The sequence below is a fragment of the Centroberyx affinis genome, unplaced genomic scaffold, assembly GCF_046629955.1.
Source record: "Centroberyx affinis isolate AG114_WGS23_722 - 3 ecotype Tasmania unplaced genomic scaffold, CSIRO-AGI_Caff_v1 ptg004300l_1, whole genome shotgun sequence".
Lineage (NCBI taxonomy): Eukaryota > Metazoa > Chordata > Actinopteri > Beryciformes > Berycidae > Centroberyx > Centroberyx affinis.
Genome location: NW_027282017.1, coordinates 110,829 through 130,631, shown reverse-complemented (window position 1 = coordinate 130,631; position 19,803 = coordinate 110,829). Strand labels below are relative to the sequence as shown.

The window sequence follows — 19,803 nt, the reverse complement described above, 5'->3', positions numbered from 1 at the left end:
GCAAATCATGTAGATACAAGACATGCTGAGTGATTTTGCTACATGACTGTTACATTCTGCATTACATTTTAGCCATTTAGCAGGTGCTCTTATCCAGAGTGACTTACAATGAGTCAACGACGCCGGAGTGGCAATGAGAGTGCGTGGGTGTTGGACAGAACCATAGGTTCCCACTGTACTGTACATGCACCACCGCTGAAGCTTTTAATAGGCTAAGCAGGCTTGTCTAGAGCTGTTAAATTTAAAATTGAGTTGAACTGTGGTGGTTCTAATGGTGGCTTGTAGACACTAACATAACTATGCATCATCCTTCATATTGCTACACTTCTGACTTTCCATGGTTAGCCTATGCTTGTGTCAAAGGGGACACATAAAAATGCAACCATTGGATTACAGTAATCACTCTAACAGACACAAATATATTGATTTGAGTTACCGTAATGACAGTAATACGTGTGTTTTTCTTTCAGTTTGTAGTAATCCTTTAAAATGAAGGCCAAGCCTCCAAAGTCTGGCGAAAAGTCCTGTGTATTATTGATATTAAGCATGCCAATTGTAATTCAAATGATAAATTCTTTTTCTCTCTCTCTTCTCTTACTTTCTCACTGTCACGTTTCTTCACCTCTCTCACACTCCCTGTTCTGTTCTACCGTCATATTCCCCCTCTTCTCCTTTTTATCCCCAATCTCATCTTTCTTTTTCTCTCTCTCTCTCTCCCCAGTGTGTTGTTTCGTGGTTCACAAGCGTTGCCATGAGTTCGTCACTTTCTCCTGTCCAGGTGCTGATAAAGGGCCCGCGTCAGATGTGAGTACCAAAATAATCTGTGAGTGTGTGTGTGTGTGTGTGTGAGAAAGAGAGAGAGAGATTGCACCACAGACCATTTCCAGCTCATGGGCACCCATCACCCTTCAACGCCGCTGTCTCTTCCTTTTCCTGTCTAGACACATTTACCATCCTAGACTCACACATGTAGGGATTTCTCTAAAACAGACTGTCAATTGAATGTTATAGCATTAGCAGCTCTGATAGACATCACAGAAAGAAACTCACTATTTATACACATATTATAAGTTTCTTTTCCAGGGAGGATCATTTTTAGCAGTGCTTCGCCTCACATTTTCACACCTACACACATTCACACCTGGAGCTGCCTAGTACAACCAGAGTCTTCTACTGTTGGTCAGCGAGCGGCTCCACTGCCTTGCCGAAGGGCACCTGTACAAAACATTTGGACGACCTGTTCTTTCCGTGAAATACTCTGACCATCAAACTTTCATCCCTCGTTGATTTCACCTGTTACATCCCCTCCAGTTACGATGGGGGATGCAGATGAGAATAGGAGACAGGTTACAGAAGGATTTTTCAGCCTTGAGATTGTTGAAATGTCGATCACAAGCTGCTGACGCCTTTGTTCGCTTGTATTTGGGCATCTAAACGAACCAAATATAAAAATGCAACAAAGTAAACTTCTCCACTATGGTTCAGACCAAAGCAAACAAACTATAGGTGTGATCACATCCTTACAATGCACCTTTGTTCCTCTCATTTGCCCTCTCCAGGGTTCTGAAGTAGCACCATTCCTTCTCTGACTGGTCATCTTTGAATGTTCCCTTCTCCCTGTTATCTGCCCTCCCAAGGGTCCCAAAGCAGCATTCCTCTTTCTCTGACTAGCACTCTTTGAATGCACCCTTCTCCCCTCTCATTCGCCCTCCCAAGTGCCCTAAAGCAGCAGCCTTCATTCTCTAACTAGACCTCTTTGATTGCCTTCTCATACCTATCACTTGCCCTCCCAAGGGTCCAAAGGTAGCGCCCTTCATTCTATTACGATAGTCCGCTTTGAATGTTCACCTTCTCGTCTGCCCTCCCGAGGGGCGCAGACGAGTGCCATTAATTCTCTGAGCAATACTTTTAGCATAATCTCATCCGCCCTCTCAAGGAGCGGAGAGCAGTGTCCCTCTTTCTCCTGATTTCTGCTCTTAAAATGCAAAACCGACCCTCTCACCCGCCCTCCCGAGGGGCCGAAATTAGTTCCCTCCTTTCTCTGAATAGCGCTCTCAGAATACAAAAACTTCACCCTCTAAAACACCCCAAGGGTCCTCAAGTTCCCCGAGCCGTGCCCTCGCCTTCCTCTGGAGTGCCCTTCAGCCTGACAAGTACACACTTAGCAGGCTGCCTCCAGAGGAAACGCCAGGCGTCGGCCGCTTCGCTACCTGTGGCTTGGACTGTTTTAACTGTCAAGCCCCTCCCTGCTCTTTCCTTCTCCCCTCTGCCTTCGCCTCGTCTTTCTTGCCTTTCTTCATCCACCGCCTCCCTTCTTTTCTTTCTCTCCGTCTCGTTCGCCCGCCCGCCTCGTCCTCCGTTTCTCAGCGCTATTTGAGTAGAGCACGTAAAGCCGCAAATAGCTTTCTTTGATAGCTCCTGTTTTAGCCGGGGCTAAAATTTGCCAGGGCTGGAAACCACAAATACTCGCCGAAGCTTTTCTTAAAAACTATTTTATCTGTCCTTCACTGCCTCCTATCTTCTTTTCTCAGGGTATCTGTGGGTCTTGAAAAAGCCTTTAAAAATAAAGACCTATTATTTTTTTTTCACTATGCAATGACAGGTTTCTTCGCACTGCATGTCCTTTCTTAGATTAACACAGAACAGGGTTAGTAGTACAATATACAGAACAGGTTTTTTTTGGTTCCATCATATGATATATCCATCATATGCTTTACTGAACACAATTGGCCTTCATGTCCATTCATTTTCTGTTATATTGCCTATTTATAGTTTGAGAACTTTTATTTGCTGTGTTCATTCGGATATAGGCTGGTTTTCCAGGTTTGTTTATTTATTTTGGTTTTTAAGTGGTCTTAAATCTTTCCAGATAGCATTAAAAAGGTCTTAAAAAGTCTTAAATTTGGCTTTCTAAAACCCTGTTAATGTCAATTCTCTATTTAAATACAACTCTGCTCTCCCTCTTTCTCCCTCTCTGTAGCTCTCTTTCTACCTTCCCCCCATTTCATCATTTCTCTTAGTCTGTTCAAGTGTAATTCTTCCTCTGCCTCCCACAACCTTTCCTCCTCTCTTTCCTCTTTTCTACATCCTATATTTGACATACTCTTACTCTCCCTCTGCCATCCCTCCCTCTGTCTCCCTCTCCTCTTTTCCGCACATCCTCTATTTAAATGCCACTCCACCTCGGGGGCCCCCGCTCTTAATTACGGGGCCCCGCCGCCCCCCACCATGTCACTTCCTTAATGAGTTCATGGCCTTACGACCTCGGCTCCTGCGCAGTGGGAATGTAGGGTAGCGCTGCTCCAAACTAGCTGCACAATTAAATATAGGAGACAGAAAGACAGGTAGCCTACTCCTGGATGATGGAGGGAGGGGAGGAGGAGGAGACTCTCGACCTAGGATGTCGTCAGAAAGGATGACATTTTAAACACCAGGGTTCCCACTGGTCATGGCATTCCTGGAATATTGTGGAAATTTGTATTCCAGACAGGGAAAGTTAGATAATTAGATAAATTCTCAGGCGAAGTCACATAAAACTATGGAATGTTATGGTTATAGGAATATGCCAGTCTATTTTACAAATTGTTTCACACATTCATTGCATTAGATGGCAGTTTTTAGTTGCTTTTCTCTACAGCAAGCCCAACGTTAGCGCAAGTCAGACTTTAGACATTTTCTGAGCTGAAAAATAAGATAAACAAACCAGGAAGGATTCATATTTTAGGTCATGGAAGTGTTTTGACATAGTCATAGAAAGTCATGGAAACTCATGGAACCACCTAGGTGAAGGATAGTTTTTTAACATAATGTTGTACAGGTTGACACAACATTTTGTTTTGGTTTTATGACCCATGCACAACTGCAGAGCATCAACTTTTCAGGAACTGAGCTTGAACGTTTTTTTTTTTTAACAATACATTTTCAGTGGGTGGGCCTGATCATGGTGGCCATGCAACATGTTCTAGATGTGCCAGAATGAATGGCAAATCCTAGTCCATTCAGCTCTGCTAGTTTTTAAGCTGCAAAACAAATCTTTCTCAATATTATGTATATCCTCCTTTAGAGAGATGAGCTTTTTATGAGTGCAAAATGAAATTATTTGCCCTCCAAATATTGCTTGCTAAGGCTTTGTTACCAGAAATGATTCAATATTTTGTTCTACAGAGCTAAAAAAAAAAAAAAGGGCCTAGTCTTCTAACAAACAGGTTTTTAGGAGGCAGTGATCTCATAATGTGGCCACCATATATTTGCAATCCATCATCTTATCTCACAAGCTTCTTGAAGCTGAAGACAGATCAGTACTAGAGTAGGGATCATCTACATTAGAATGAAATGATTCTTCAGGCGCCGGCTATTCCCAAGTGTCTCTCAGAGTCCTTGAAGCTGTGGATCTATCACAAACACAGGCAAGGGAACAAACGAACGTCTGTATAGAGGTGAGAGTGAGAGAAATACATAGATAGATACAGTAGATACAGCTGTAGATGATGAAGACATAAAGCTGAGAGGAGACTAGATTTATTGTATATCATCAGTCACAAGCATAATAATATCTCTCTCTCTCCAGTCACTCCACTCTCATTTTCTGCATATCCCCCCATCCTCTCTCTCTCTCTCTCTCTCTCTCTCTCTCTCTCTCCCCCTCTCTCTCCGCTATGTATGTTTAAAAGAAGAAGGCAATTATAGATCTGGGTTAATAGAGTGGGTTCCCTGTGGGAGAGGTCCAGGGACGAGATCCCTTTAATGAAACCTACATTTCGGGCCTGCGGTCCGCTAATGGTATAGAACTCGGCGTGTGTGTGTGTGTGTCTGCGTGTGTGAGTGTGTGTGTGTGTGTGTACAGTAGTTATGAGAGAGAGAGAGACAGGCAGATATACCAAGAGGGAGAGAAAGAGTGAGTGAGGCTTTAGGAGAATGATCTTGTGTTGCACATGTATGCAGCAGCGCAGCATATGAAATGAGCTGGCAGGTGGGCGTATACATATGGATATGGGAAAATAGATGGTGAGAAGTGGTGGTGGGTGTATATTTGTGTGTGTGTGTGTGTGGGGGGGTGTGTATGTGAGAATGTATTATCTCTGCAGTGAAGAGATTTCATCTAATCTTGCTTTTCTTAATGTTTCCCCTCCTTTCTCGCTGATTTTTCTGTCCTTTGCTGTCTGTGTCTTTGTTTGTCTCTGCATTTGATTCTTTCTCTTTATTTCTCTTTCTCTGATTCTCTCCCACCCCCTCTATTTCTTTCTGTTTCTCCCTCCCCTCCCTCCTTTCTGTCAGTCTTCCTTTTTTCTTTCTTACTCTAATTTCTTCCGCTCCATCTCAGCCTCTCTCTCTCTCTCTCTCTCTCTCTCTCTCTCTCTCTCTCTCTCTTCTCTCTCTCTCTCTCTCTCTCTCCTCTCTCTCTCTCTCTCTCTCTCTGTCGTTTCCGTGTGTCACGGCTCGCCCCTCGTTATCCCGGGGAGACGCCGCGTTCCGATTGGCTGTCGCCTCGCCGTAACCCGCGGCAACTCGCACACCTCCGAAATCTGATTAGATATTCCTCCTCTGCCACGCCTCCCCCTCCCTCCTCCTCCCTCCTTCCCTCCACCTCCCCCAGTACACCCACGCGGCACCAGTCAAGACACACACACACACACACACACACACACACACATGCACAGTGTTCAAACCATTCTAACATCAAAGCACATGTAGAAACAAATCATATCAGCTCTCATATCAGTCAGATATGGAGATGAACACACATGTGGACACACACACATAGTGACAGTGCAAACATGTATGTGCTCACACACACATACAGTATATGCGCACAAAGAGACACACAAACACTCAGTGAAAATGCATACCCGTATAAACAATGTACACACACATACACACACACACACACACACACACACACAGTGAAGGGCCTTGGAGATGCTGTGATCTAGCTGCTGCTGTCGATACCATTGATGTTTTGCTGTTTTTATGAGCAATCCATTTTCCTTATTACCATAACCTAAGTGTTTGACCTCAAATCCTTCTCAAAATCCATATATCGATGGAACAATTGATAATGAATGTTCTCATTCACACAGTCATTGATTTGGTGGTGTTCAATATACCACACAGGGAATTGGGTGAATTTGAAATGGAATTGAATGATGTATTGATGATTCAGTCTTGAATTGAATGATCTTGGTTGTTAAAAACAATATATATCCATCATAAAAGTAATCACCTTCCTTTTTTTTGACAATGTCTTGTGCTACAAAATTAGTTCAAAATATATTTATTTGGACTTTTTGGTCTAAAATCTAAAGAAAGTGCTCTTTTCTATCAAAGTGGAGAGAAAGTCAAAACATTTAAAGTATAAAATTCTATGTATGTAAAACTTTTCTGTCTCTGGCAAAAACATTTCACAACATATTTGATTCATTCTTCACCTTAAGGAAACAGTAAGTGTCGACACTGCTCTAATTTCAACTTTCCTGCGAGGAAGTGTTACCCCGGGTCCTCTCCACACATGTTAATGGGATTTCAGGGTGTACGGTGTTTTCTGCTTCAGTGTTCTGGAGCGCAGTGTGGGATATCTGTGTCAGTTATGGAGGCAAAAATTAAACCACCCTTAATCCATTCTTCCATCACCATATATAAAAGTACAGGGGAAGTAGTTTGACAAGTTTTTTCATTGTCGTCAACAGCAAAATTAGAGAGGAGAAAATGCATGTGTAGCTCATCCTCTAGACTTTTATATACATATGTAATGGAAACCTGTTATTACTTGTTCTAAAATGCTAAACATCAAATTGTTAAAACCTCATTTCCCATGTTTCCTTGTCTGTGGAAGGCAGAGCGAACAGAGGTGACGTGGTTATCGTTTCTGCGATCACATTGGAGAGCAAATGAATGGATTATCTTTCAACAAGGGACAGTTGCAAAGTCACAATGTTGTTATTTGAATAATATGGAAGTCTCCAGCAGTGACAGTTCTCTCCAGTTTCAGTTTACATTTAGATATATAATATAATGCTAATGCCTGGCATTTGCTCAACAGGCCATCTTGAACACCTTTCACTCTGATTAAAAACATATATATATTTTTTTTTAATTCTTGAATTTAGGAATTGCTGTGGTCAATGTTGCGGTTCAGATTCTGTCCATTTCTTATTAAAAAGCTCTTGTTTGTTGGTGACCAAGTTAGCGCTACAGTGACACTGCAGCGCAACCGTCGTCTTCGAGAGAGGAGGAGGGCTGACGAAGTGATGGAGAGATTGCGATTAGCATATGGGGGGAGGGAAGGAGGAGAGGAATGAGATACATGGTGTGAAGATGAAATTACCACCCCCGGCCTCTCTCTCTATCGCTCTCTTTCATCTTTCACTGCTCCCGTAATGCCATTAGGCCTCTTTTTCCAAGAATGAATGCATGCCATACCTTTCCCAATTAACAAGGGATCCTATAAATAGCCCCCCCCCCCCCCCCCCCCCCCCCCCCCCTCCTCTATCTCTCTATCTCTGTCTCTCACACAAACACTTACATTCCCAGTGGGAGAATTAGAAGCCTGAGTTGCTTTCATAAACACAATGGCCTTGCGTTTATTTGATTTTCTTTATTTTGTAACCACTGCAGCCGGCCGCACCTCTACGCATTACTTCATGCTTTTTTTGCCTGCAGGGGGAGTGTCCAGTCTGTTATTGAATTAGAGTGGAAAGATTCAAATATTTTTCAGATAGATATTGAAGTGATAATTTGAATAGAAATGCCCGTTCACGCCACTTCTTTGCCATCTACGCTCACACCAAGTTTTCAGCAACTCTTTTATGAACTTTCCATCGTACAATAAGAGGAAAGGCAGCTTCACCTCTGAGTTTCCATTAGTAATAGCTGTCTGCTAAAGTGCTTTTGAGCAATGCAAGCTCATGCCATCCTTCACATAGTGTAACAAAGTACAATTTTTGCTCTTTTCAGCCATCATAAAGCGCAAGAAAAGCATCTGGCAGTCACTCATTTGAGACACAAACGTTTCATGATGTTGGGTTAAAACCTTGTGACTCCAATTTTGGGGAATTTCATGTTTTCACTTTTAATTAAAGGATTACACGGTCTGCTACGGGTTGAAAAATATTATACCATCCCAAGGCTTATGAAAACATTTTTTTTTGGATAAACTCTAAAAGTCACGGTCGGAAGAAAAGCGGGCATTTTGGAGATACAAGGTTTTCACCCGACGACGGCGATATGCTTACTCAGGTTTTACTTCTTAGCAATGGGCTTTGGTGGCCTCTAATGCCACTGTAAAAATGTCAGAAAGTCAGTAAGCATTAACTCCAGGAGGTGAAACTGCAGGAAAAAAAATCAATCAAAAAAAAAAAATCAAAATAGTTATTTTTTTTGACAGCGATTCTGAGACCGGGCCTCTCTGCTGTCTGTTGTGAGCCCGCCTGTCTGTCTGCCTGTCACAAAGCATCATGAATGACATGACAGGATGTGTGTGTGTGTGTGTGTGTGTGCGCGAGGACTGATGTTGTTGATAGGCAGGGAAAACAGCGGATAGCCGAGTGTTAGTCCAAAACAAAGGGAAATAAAGAGTGAGAGGAAGCACAGTGACAAGGAATCAATGGAACACTCAAAACAATGTTGTGTAGTAGAGCTGATGGACGGCTGGTCCGCACTGTTGTGGGGAGCAGGCTTTGACTCTAGATGTGCAGTAGCGTAACATATGCCATGTAATAGACTTATCCAACAGCACCACACACAGTACCATCTGTTTTTTGTTTTTTTTTCCCTATGTGTGGTCCCAGTGGGCATCGTAGTACCATGCTCTGCTCATTGAGCGATACATATGGTGTCTGTCTCCTACTGTTTTAATCACTGCTTCTTCAGGAGGTTGCTTAGGCTCCCCAGCAAAATGAATGGCTTGTTTCATTTCACTATTATGTAGGGATGGGATGATGTGCTTATCTCACTATATGATTCGATACGCGAGATGCGATTCATGATTCAATATAACTACGATACAATGTAATAAATAAAAGTTCTGTAAAAGCCTGACTGTGCAGAATTCTGTTTATTTCTGAGCCACAAATCTTTCTAGCGATGGCATTGGCTTGTTAGAATGTAAACAACAATTTAAAAATGTCATTACAAAGTGACAATAATATCATTTGGATGGAGAGCTTGTGAAATTGTGATGGTCAAGCGTCTCATATGTGATTCTACAGCAGAATAAAATGGAGCTAATATCACGATATGTATTGTCACATTTTTGTATCGCGATATATTGAATTTTGATATATCGTCCCATCCCTACTATTATGTCATTTGCCAGCGGTCAGTGTACTGAAAAATGTATAAGACTTTAACAATGGCTCTTACTCTCCTATGTGATGTCCACTACTATCAACCAGGGTCAGAAATTAAAAAGGTCTGAGGGCAAAAATGCCCTTGAAACTTTATAAAATGCCCATGAAATACAAAGTTAGAGGGCAACAGTTGGAGTAGATGTCACCCTGTTGGGATTTTTTTTTTGTTGAGTTGTCCAATATTCCCGTTTGAATGCCGGCCCCCCTCCGTGGCCCACCGTAGGTGATTCATAAGCCTGTGACAGGGGGAATCTTCTTTCTGGTGCGTTCTGGGTGAGAAAAATGAAAACTCTGAAAACTACCGAGTACGCAGCCTGCAGCAGTAGAAGCAAATACAACAACACACAAACCACTGCATCAACAAAAACAACCACCAATATTGTAAAAAAAAAACTGAAGATTGCCCCCCAAAAAAGACCAAAATGCCAGAAGGGGCCCTCTGAAATAACAGTTCATATCGTATCTGACAGTCATGCAGTTCTGTGAGCAAAATCATATCTTAAAGTTATTTTGTGATAGGATGAAAAACTTTAAAAGCGCATCTTTGACTATTGATTTTATGCTTTTATGCTAGATCTTCTACAGGATCTGTCTCTCTACGGGTTTTGAGAATATAACCAAGAATGATGCTGTGCTTCCCGTATATAGTTTTTGCAGTTATGCTCATTCAAGTTTTGGGTTGACTGGTCAGACATTCATTCATGCTAAATCCCACATTTGGCTATTGTGATAAAAGTGTTGTCATATAGAAATCCATGAATGTAAACGTTAGTGCTACATATCTTTTTGCTGTGAAAATAGCAGTGGTGGAAATGGTGGATACTCAGTCATTACAATCATATGATAGATTTGATTGATTGATTGATAGATTGATTGATTGACTGATAGGTATTGTACTGTCATCACTCCCATTTTTTTGGACTGACTTTTTTTTAATCCTGAATCTGCAATCTGTCTTTCTACTGATTATCCATCAACAGCAGACCGCTTGATTTAACAAAGAGGAGGAAAATGATTGTCAGCTCTCTGTCCCTAAAATACATAATAACCGTTTTCCTGCCATTTCGCCTGCGTTTTTGTTCCCGATCGCATCTTTCGACTTATCAAGGCGGATGTATTTAATCGTTTTAGTGCTAATAAAGACGCTGGCACCCTCCTCCGTCGCCCCTCGTGTCGCTTCCCTTGGCTGTCTGCTGTTGTTCCTCGCCTCGGCTTCAGCGGCACAATGTTCCCTTGTTTTTCAGAGGAACAAAAAAAAAAAACAAGCAGGAGGTGGTCTTGTCCTTGAGAGAAACACACACACACACACACACACAGACGTGCGCGCACAAAAGCCAGCGTTAACACACAGAAACCCACACACCTACGCACATGCAATCACAGGCGCAATCATACAGACTTCAGTACTGATAAGCGCACACACACACACACACACACACACACACACACACACACACACGCGCACGCCCGCGTCTGAAGACACCTTGGGGAGGCTGGATATAATTCAGGCAGTGGCAGCCTAAATTAAACATTATTTTCCAGGACAGGTGTGGAAGTAGCCATCAGCTCATGAAGGGAAAAGGGACGTCAGACACACACACACACACACACACACACACACACACACACACACACACACACACGAAAGACATAATATGGTTGATACTGCGTGATGTACTTCAACTCCTATGTTGATGTACCTACTGTTGGTTTTGTGGTGGGTGGGGTGTGTGTGTGTGTGGTGTGTGTGTGTGTGTGTGTGTGTGTGTGTGTGTGTGTGTGTGGCGGGGGCCTTGTGGTTTGAGGGTGAGGCTGAATGCAAAGCACAAAGCACAGCCTCTCTGTGGCCATTGACCATCAGTTACATGCTTAGGCTAGCGGTGTGTGTGCGTGTGTGTGTGTGTGTGTGTTTGTGTGTGCGTCCGTGTGTGAACCGCTGGAAGTGGCGACACCCACAGCGCTGAGATGCAGGTGTGTATGCCCGCTGAGCCGTGTGGGTGCAGGTGTCACTCACTCACACACACACACACACACACACACAATCGACATAAATACACCGTGTTTCTGCCCTAGTTACGCCTTAGTTACGGTCGTGTGTGAAAGAGGAAATGGCACCTGAGTTTCCCATTTTCAGCTGAAAGCACATAATTATCGTCAATGTTATAAATATTCCAAATATTCATTTTGTTCAAGGACTCTCCAGCGGAACACATAGCTGCTGATGGGGACTGAACCTGTGACATTGCACTTATTGGACAGTCTCTCTAAACACTAGTCGACCCTGCTGCCATGCTTGTGTGTGTGTTAAGTGTGTGTGTGTGTTTTGGTAGTGTAAGTAGATTCCTGTGAACTCTTGCCTACCTGTCTGCTTTGTTGTTTTATTTCAATGGGGTTTTAATAAACTTCATGGAAGGCTGGCTCCACACAGAGCTCTCTTTTTCTCTCTCGCACACACACACACACACACACACACACACACACACACACACAGGCCGTGTAGGTGGCTGCCTTTGCGCTCTTTGTGAGTTGTCAGCATCGTAATTCTGATGAAGCATATCTGATCAGCCACGTTGCAATGCGCGTACGTATACACACACACACACACACACACAGACACACACACACCGTGCACACACACTAATTAAGGCCCGGGGCTGAATTATGAATGCTAGATTGTCCAAACACAAGAGGTGCACGCAGAGAGAGGGAAATGAGTGGAAATTAGAGAGAGCGATAAAGATAAAGAGTGTCTGCATGTGCGGTGGTGAAAGAGAGAAGCGAAGGAGAATCAAATGGAGGGAGAGAGGGAGGGAAACTGCTGTGCACTTGTAAACAGCAGATTAATTCATTCTCCATTTAACGTAGACTGACCCCAGACTTGTCTCATACAGTACCATGTGGTGTGATTCTTGTCATCCTCTCTCTCAGTCTCTCTCTCTCCCTCCTATCTTTCCTGTCAATCAAGATTGTATTTATTATATTTTTGCACATACGAACCAAATGGCTGAAAAAATGATTACTGACAGAATAATAACTGACTTTGGTATGTTTGGTTCAGCATATCCCCTGCACAATATAAACTCTTCCCCATCTTTACCATGTGCATGTTATACTGTACCCACCATTAAAGGATAACTCCTGCCATTTTAAACCCTGGACCCTATTTTCCCATCATTTCCCATCATACCAATTGATTCTGATCAAAATCTCATCAACTGCTTCACTATAGAGCTACTTGCACTCTAACAATGCCTTTTTCAACATATTGATTGAACGCTCTGTAATGAGACACATTCTTTCTTTGTAATGAGACATCCCACTTTCTTCCTTTCTTTATCTTTTTGTTCAATTCAATTCAGTGAGCTTTATTGATATGACATGACTCTGACTCTCTCTCTCTCTCTCTCTCTCCCTCTCTCCCCCTCTCCAGGACCCGAGGGCGAAGCATAAGTTTAAGATCCACACCTACTCCAGCCCGACCTTCTGCGACCACTGTGGCTCTCTGCTGTACGGCCTCATACACCAGGGCATGAGATGTGACCGTACGTACTCCACACACACACACACACACACACACACACACACATCCACTATATACTGTATTGTGTATTTACAGGTATACATTTTTACATTGTAGACCTTTAGCTGATGCTCTTATTCAGAGTGACTTACGCTGAGTGAGGAGGCAGGACTTTTGCTCAGGTACAGTTCAACAGTAGAAGAAGCTATTGCAGGGATCAAACCTGTGACCCCATTACAAAGCAGTCATTCTAACCTCTAGGCCTGGCTATCGCCCTTATATCAGTATTGATACACATCCTTATATCAATGTTGATCCATATCCTTATATCAATATTGATACACATCCTTATATCAGTGTTGATCCATATCCTTATATCAATATTGATACACATCCTTATATCAGTATTGATCCATATCCTTATATCAGTATTGATATACATCCTTATATCAGTGTTGATCCATATCCTTTTATCAGTATTGATACACATCCTTATATCAGTGTTGATCCATATCCTTATATCAGTATTGATACACATCCTTATATCAGTATTGATCCATATGCTTTTATCAGTATTGATACACATCCTTATATCAGTATTGATCCATATCCTTTTATCAATATTGATACACATCCTTATATCAGTATTGATCCATATCCTTTTATCAGTATTGATACACATCCTTATATCATTGTTGATAAATATTTTTATATCAGTGTTGATAAATATCCTTATATCAGTATTGATACACATCCTTATAGCAGTGTTGATAAATATCCTTATATCAGTATTGATACACATCCTTATATCAGTATTGATCCATATGCTTTTATCAGTATTGATACACATCCTTATATCAGTATTGATCCATATGCTTTTATCAGTATTGATACACATCCTTATATCAGTACTGATCCATATCCTTTTATCAATATTGATACACATCCTTATATCAGTATTGATCCATATCCTTTTATCAGTATTGATACACATTCTTATATCAGTGTTGATAAATATCCTTATATCAGTATTGATACACATCCTTATAGCAGTGTTGATAAATATCCTTATATCAGTATTGATACACATCCTTATATCAGTGTTGATACATAACCTTATATCAGTATTGATACACATCCTTATAGCAGTGTTGATAAATATCCTTATATCGGTATTGGCACTTATCCTTATATCAGTATTGACATATATCATTTTAACAGTATTGATACACATCCTTATAACAGTAATGACACATATTTTGTTGTCAGCATTGACTCATGCTTATATCAGTATTGACACAAATTTTATCCGTTTTGACACATATACTTACTTATATCAGTATTGACATCTATCCTTATAACAGTATTGACATCTATCCTTATAACAGTATTGACACACATACTTATATCAGTATTGACATCTATCCTTATATCAGTATTGATACATATCCTTATATCAGTATTGATACATATCCTTATATCAGTATTGATACATAGCCTTAGAACTGTATTGACACATGTTCTTATTATTTATTATTATTCAGTATTGACACATATACTCGTAACAGTATTGACAGATATTTTTATTACGTATTGGCACGTCCTTACATCACTATTAACACATACTGTATCCGTATATCATTTATGACACATGCTCTTATAACAGTATTAACACATGTCCTTACATCAGTATTGACACTTATCCCCATAGTAGCATTGACACATATTCTTAAATCGGTATTGACACATATCATTACATTGGTGTTGACATTTTATATCAGATTCAGCATATATGCTAATATTGGCATTGGCATATATTTTAATGTCGGTATTAGAATATATCAGAATATATTGTAACAGCTTTACTGGCACACACATTCATGCAGACAATGAATCTAAGTCCACAAAATGTACTCTTAAACACAGAATTACAAACGTGTGTGCGTGTGTGTGTTCCAGACTGTATGATGAACATCCATAAGCGCTGTGTGGCCAACGTGCCCAGCCTGTGCGGGACAGACCACACTGAGAGGAGAGGTCGCATCCAGATCACCGCTGAGGTCAAGACCAATGTACTCACCGTTACCAGTGAGTAGACTACACACACACACACACACACACACCCTCTCAAACTAAATACCAGCAGCTACAAAGACTTGGTAGACTGCAGTCATCTGTCTCCCTCTACTGGTCGAACTACAGAGGTGCAGGATCCAACAGCACTGATCAGATTAAAATATAGGTGTCAAGACTGAAAGTCCACTGTGATTACAAACTAGAATTAAATTGACACAATACACTTCATAGAGGCTGCATTTGTATGTAGGCCTACTGTGTTAAAGGCTGAGTAGCAAATTGTCAGGCTGATTCAAGTGTTGACGGAGTAAATATCCTGATATTGGATTAGGTTGTAAAACACGTGCCACCCATAAATATTTGCATTAAAACGTTCACATGAAAGAGGCGGGTTTGTAAAAAAATAGCCAATCACATGCAACATGGACAGATACAGAGCAGCGTATTTAATATGAGATAGGATGAAACCATTGATCACCATGGGGAAATTAGGTCATTGCAGCGGTGGAATATGAATCAGCAGGGAAAAGGAAATATCATATAAGCACACAATTACAATATTAAAGGAAGCAATAAAAATGATAGAAAATAAAATAATCAAACAATAAAAACAGTGGATAACATTTGTGTCCTTCTCTTAAGAACAAACTGTAATGAATAAACATGAGCAATATAAAAACAGCGAAAAGTAACAGTGTTGCTACTGCCAAGGCTAGGGAGGATTGCTGGAGGAAAATTGCAAATAGTGTAAATGCGTAAATTCTCATCACTGCCTGTCATTAAGGCACAGTGCTCATTGTTCCAGACCCCTAATGTGATGATACTGTGTTGTGGAATAGCACTCAGATAGAAAGTGGTTGGGACATAATGGTATGTATGTAATATCATGTTTTGAAGTTGCTCAACCATCTGACCTTAGCAGTTCAAATCATGGTCAATTTTTTTCTTTTTACCCAACTCTGACTAGTTTTCTGCTATTGAATGAGCTGAGTCAGATGCATTTATACAATGTGTCACACCCATTCACACATTGAGTCACTTTTATTTTGCTGCTGGGGTAATGACTGAGAAAAAGCATCATTCAAGGGTCACAGACAGCCATTAGTCTTCTTGCCACTACAGCACCAAACAGAGCATCACTGGGATTATTCATTACCGCTGGGCAATTTTCTTTATTTTCTTTCTTGTGACTGTAAAGTCACCGGTTAAAATCCCCGAGACCAGCTGGGAACATCTGAGTGGGGAAAGTCTGCTGCTGTCAAGCTACCTATGAGCAAGGCACTTAAAGGGAAATTCCACCCTTAGACAGTCTTACACCGTTAGATATCATCTATTTGTGATACTCAGTGCTTAGTCAACCTGTCTTGTCTACTATTTCAGTTAGTGATTTCCTACACTTCCAAGAATGACTTTTCACAACCCCCAAAGCACAGGCATGAACTTGTTACTTTCAGTCACAGGTGGGCGTATAGGCATATAAATAGCTTGAAAGTGTGATCATTCTGCTGTGGGTTTTGCATGTAAATGGAGACAGTGATAGTGACAGCATAGTAAGAGCAAGAGAGCGAGAGTTTTTGCAGTCGGACAGCCCACTTATTCAAAACGCAACCTGTCTTGTGGCTGCATTGCATTCTGGTCTATTGAGGCTGCTGTCAGTGGAGAAATTGGTCTCTCTCCTCTTCTGCAATGGATTTCTCCCTGTATGATTGTTGAACGTCTCTTGGTGCAAAATGAGTGTAGAAAGAAGCCCTCGCTCTTTGATTCTGAGGGACTGACACCAAAACCTGACGTTTACCTTGTTTTAGATTTTTTTTTTAGACATTTTCTGCTGTCAAACTCCATTGTAGCAGCGGTGGAAATGTATTGATGTGACGTCACTTTGTTTATGTTTGGCCAGTTATCCTTGGGTGCTTTGGGCTAGATTTTGATTTTGTGAATTTGTGTAACTGTATGAATGTGAAGCAGAGCATTGCTGAAAAAGTCAGGTTTCACTGGATAAATGAATGTTAAAAAAAAAAAGAGTAAGTCATCCTATTCTCTGCAGCTGCTCTTAGATTGACTTTTCTAGAAAAACGGAACTTTTTCCTTCCCTTTTCCTATTCTTGATTTCATGTAGAAGTTTAGCCCAACCTCCCTCTTTCACTTTTGCAGCTAAATCTTGGCCAGTGAGAGACGAACATGGTCACATATTCTGAGCAAGATGAATGCAGCATAATTGCCTTTGAAGTGTCCTTACTGTATACTGTATTTGACTAAGTTTCTTGTCTGAAAAAGTCTAAGTACTCTCACTTAAAGGGGATGGGGTGAATGCAACCCTCCTTAACAGAAACTCCCCTTTTTATTTAACAAATAAAAGGAAAAATGATATAAAGCAATTTCACCAGCCCCTTGTTAAATTTCAGGTTGGCTGCAGTGCCTTGTCATACCTCCAGGTGGCAGCAGAGGTTTACATTATGTCTGCTGTGTGCCTGTCCACTCAGTTTCAATTGTCTCCCAAACCAAAAGCAAAATTGATAAAAAAAAAATTGATACGGAATTTAATAATATACTGTTAATCGGATTCAGAATTTAATCTAATTCCAAATCAAATGTACTAAAACTAATTTGCTCTTGTGCTAAAAGAATTCACACACACACACCTCAGCCAGAAACGAGTAACCTAGCTTTACCCCGTCCAACCGAAACTTCAAAGGCTTGTTATCTAGTGCGCATACACTGTTAATCCCATGAAAGTCTGACTACTTTTCACTATGGCTGAGTGGATTATCCAGTGGCAGCCTACATACAACTGCTCCTGCTTCAGCCACGCCAGTCATCCTCACCCATAAGTAGGAGATGCCTCATAGATAATGAAGGCAAGTGCAAGTAGACCCCCATCTTCTTCTTCTTCTGGACTTGCTTGAAACCGTGGAGTCTCACCGCTCTCCCAGTCATAAGTGAATCACTGGTCCATCTTCCAGTCTCTCTTTCATACACCATATGAGTCACCTAGCAAATCAACATGGAAAGCAGAAGACCGAAAAATGAAAAGATGGGGCTGAAGTCCCTCAAGGCAGATATGACCAATTTACACAAATTAATTTATTCATTTATTTTGGTAGCACTGACATCAGTGGAACCAGTATTAGTTATGCTAACATCCACGTGCAGCAGCATAATGTTGCCACTTATCTGAGCTCACATGACTGACAAAGCGACCAACAAAGCAGTAAATATGACTGAGAAACATTATACTGATACAATATAATAATGGGAAAGTCAGCCGAGATGTGATGTTTAGGGTGTGGAGAGCATGGAAGCTGTATCAACAATTGAAAAGTGATGTATTGTGTTATTGTTCTATGTAAATAATTAGTCAACTTCTAGTTGTCACGCATATAAAGCAACTTTTAGCTGATAAATTAATGAAAATCCAGCTTCACTCGGTTTGGATTTAGAAAGCCACAAACAGTTTCTTGCTTTCCATTAAAGATAAAAAAATAAAATCTGATTTTCAGTTCCAGTGCGAATGTAACCTTTGAGAGAAATGATTTAGTTTCCTTCGCATACAGCATACAGTATATAATATCAATATGCAGGATTTGATGATGGAACTATCTTTTGATACAAGCATAAATACAAAAATATAAACAAGAACCAGATAAAAACTAACACTGTGAAAAACTTTCTGGCTGTCCTTAGAAGAGCCTTGGTCATTGAGCAAAACAATCCACTTCTTGGACGTGCCTGTTAATGCATGTAAAAAGTCTTTTCCACGCATGGTCTTGAGTGCAGTCAGGGTTTTCATTTCTCTCTCTCTCTCTCTCTCTCTCTCTCTCTCTCTCTCTCTCTCTCTCTCCGGTTCCCACGCTCCGAGACCAATCATTAGCCGGGATTTGCAGACTTTCAGACTGAGGGAAACGATAGCAGAGCAGACTGTTATCACACACAGACTGCAAGGACAGCAGCGAAGGCTAAGACGTCTAATTAAACGTTTAACAGTGCCACAGAACAGAACAGAACAGAACAGAACAGAATAGAATAGAATAGAATAGAATAGAAGGGGACTGTCAAGGGAAACTATCTATCTCATTGCAGGAAAGCAGTAGTAAAATTGGTAAATAGAAGAATAATTAAACTCTATCACACTCTGTTCCGCTTGGCTCTACTCTGCTCTCTTAGTCTATTTTCTCATGTCCGATGCTTCCTTGCCCCTACTCCTCCTGTGTACTGAGCTCAGAGAATCATTTTATTCTCATCGGCTAATCAGTCTCAGTGGAAAGAGTAGAGCAAGAGACTAACAGACTAAAAAATGAGAGCACTGAGCTTGTGTTTCACTCCCGTTTCTGACCGGCTGTGACCGTATTTTCCTCTCGTTCTCCCCGTGCTTCACCCCCTTAACATGCAGCAGCAGCAGCAGGAGGCGCAGTACTCCTTTGCGTCCCCAGGGGTCAGTGTGGAGCCACCGGCGAGCCCCCGCCGCTCAACATTGCAGCGGAACAGAGAAAGAAACGCAGCACAGAGAATGAATTATACGACCACTAGGAGTGATTCCACAGCTTTAACGTAATAGTGGCCCGGCCGGAATGGCCGCTGCACTGAGAAATGCGTTTGTGCCGTGGCGTCTGATTTTATGGTTAGCCCGCTCATTGGTTAGCAGGGTTGTGACTGGAACCTAAGCGATTTACAGAAGCTGTAAAGTGACACTTTATCGACCCCTGTGGGGAAAATCTCTTTTCACTTTGCCCCCCCCCCCCGTGTCCATAGGGAGGTCAGAGGTCAGGGACAGATACAGAGCAGCAGCCCCTGGAGCTGGTAGGGAGGCAGTGTCTTGCTCAAGGGCACTTCAGCAGGACGGGTGCATTGGGCGACCCCCCCCCCCCC

The 19,803-nt window shown here is 41.6% G+C and overlaps 1 protein-coding gene across 6 annotated transcripts in view; it reads left to right on the top strand.

Moving 5' to 3' along the window:
• LOC139664509 (protein kinase C beta type) overlaps positions 1–19,803 on the top strand; it is a 92,519-nt gene that overhangs the window by 31,278 nt on the left and 41,438 nt on the right. For all 6 annotated transcript variants that reach the window (XM_071543357.1, XM_071543361.1, XM_071543356.1 and 3 more), the window contains exons 3-5: positions 722–804; positions 12,775–12,886; positions 14,824–14,952. In XM_071543357.1, coding sequence (XP_071399458.1) covers positions 722–804; positions 12,775–12,886; positions 14,824–14,952 — 324 coding nt within the window. The remainder of the gene's footprint in view (positions 1–721; positions 805–12,774; positions 12,887–14,823; positions 14,953–19,803) is intronic.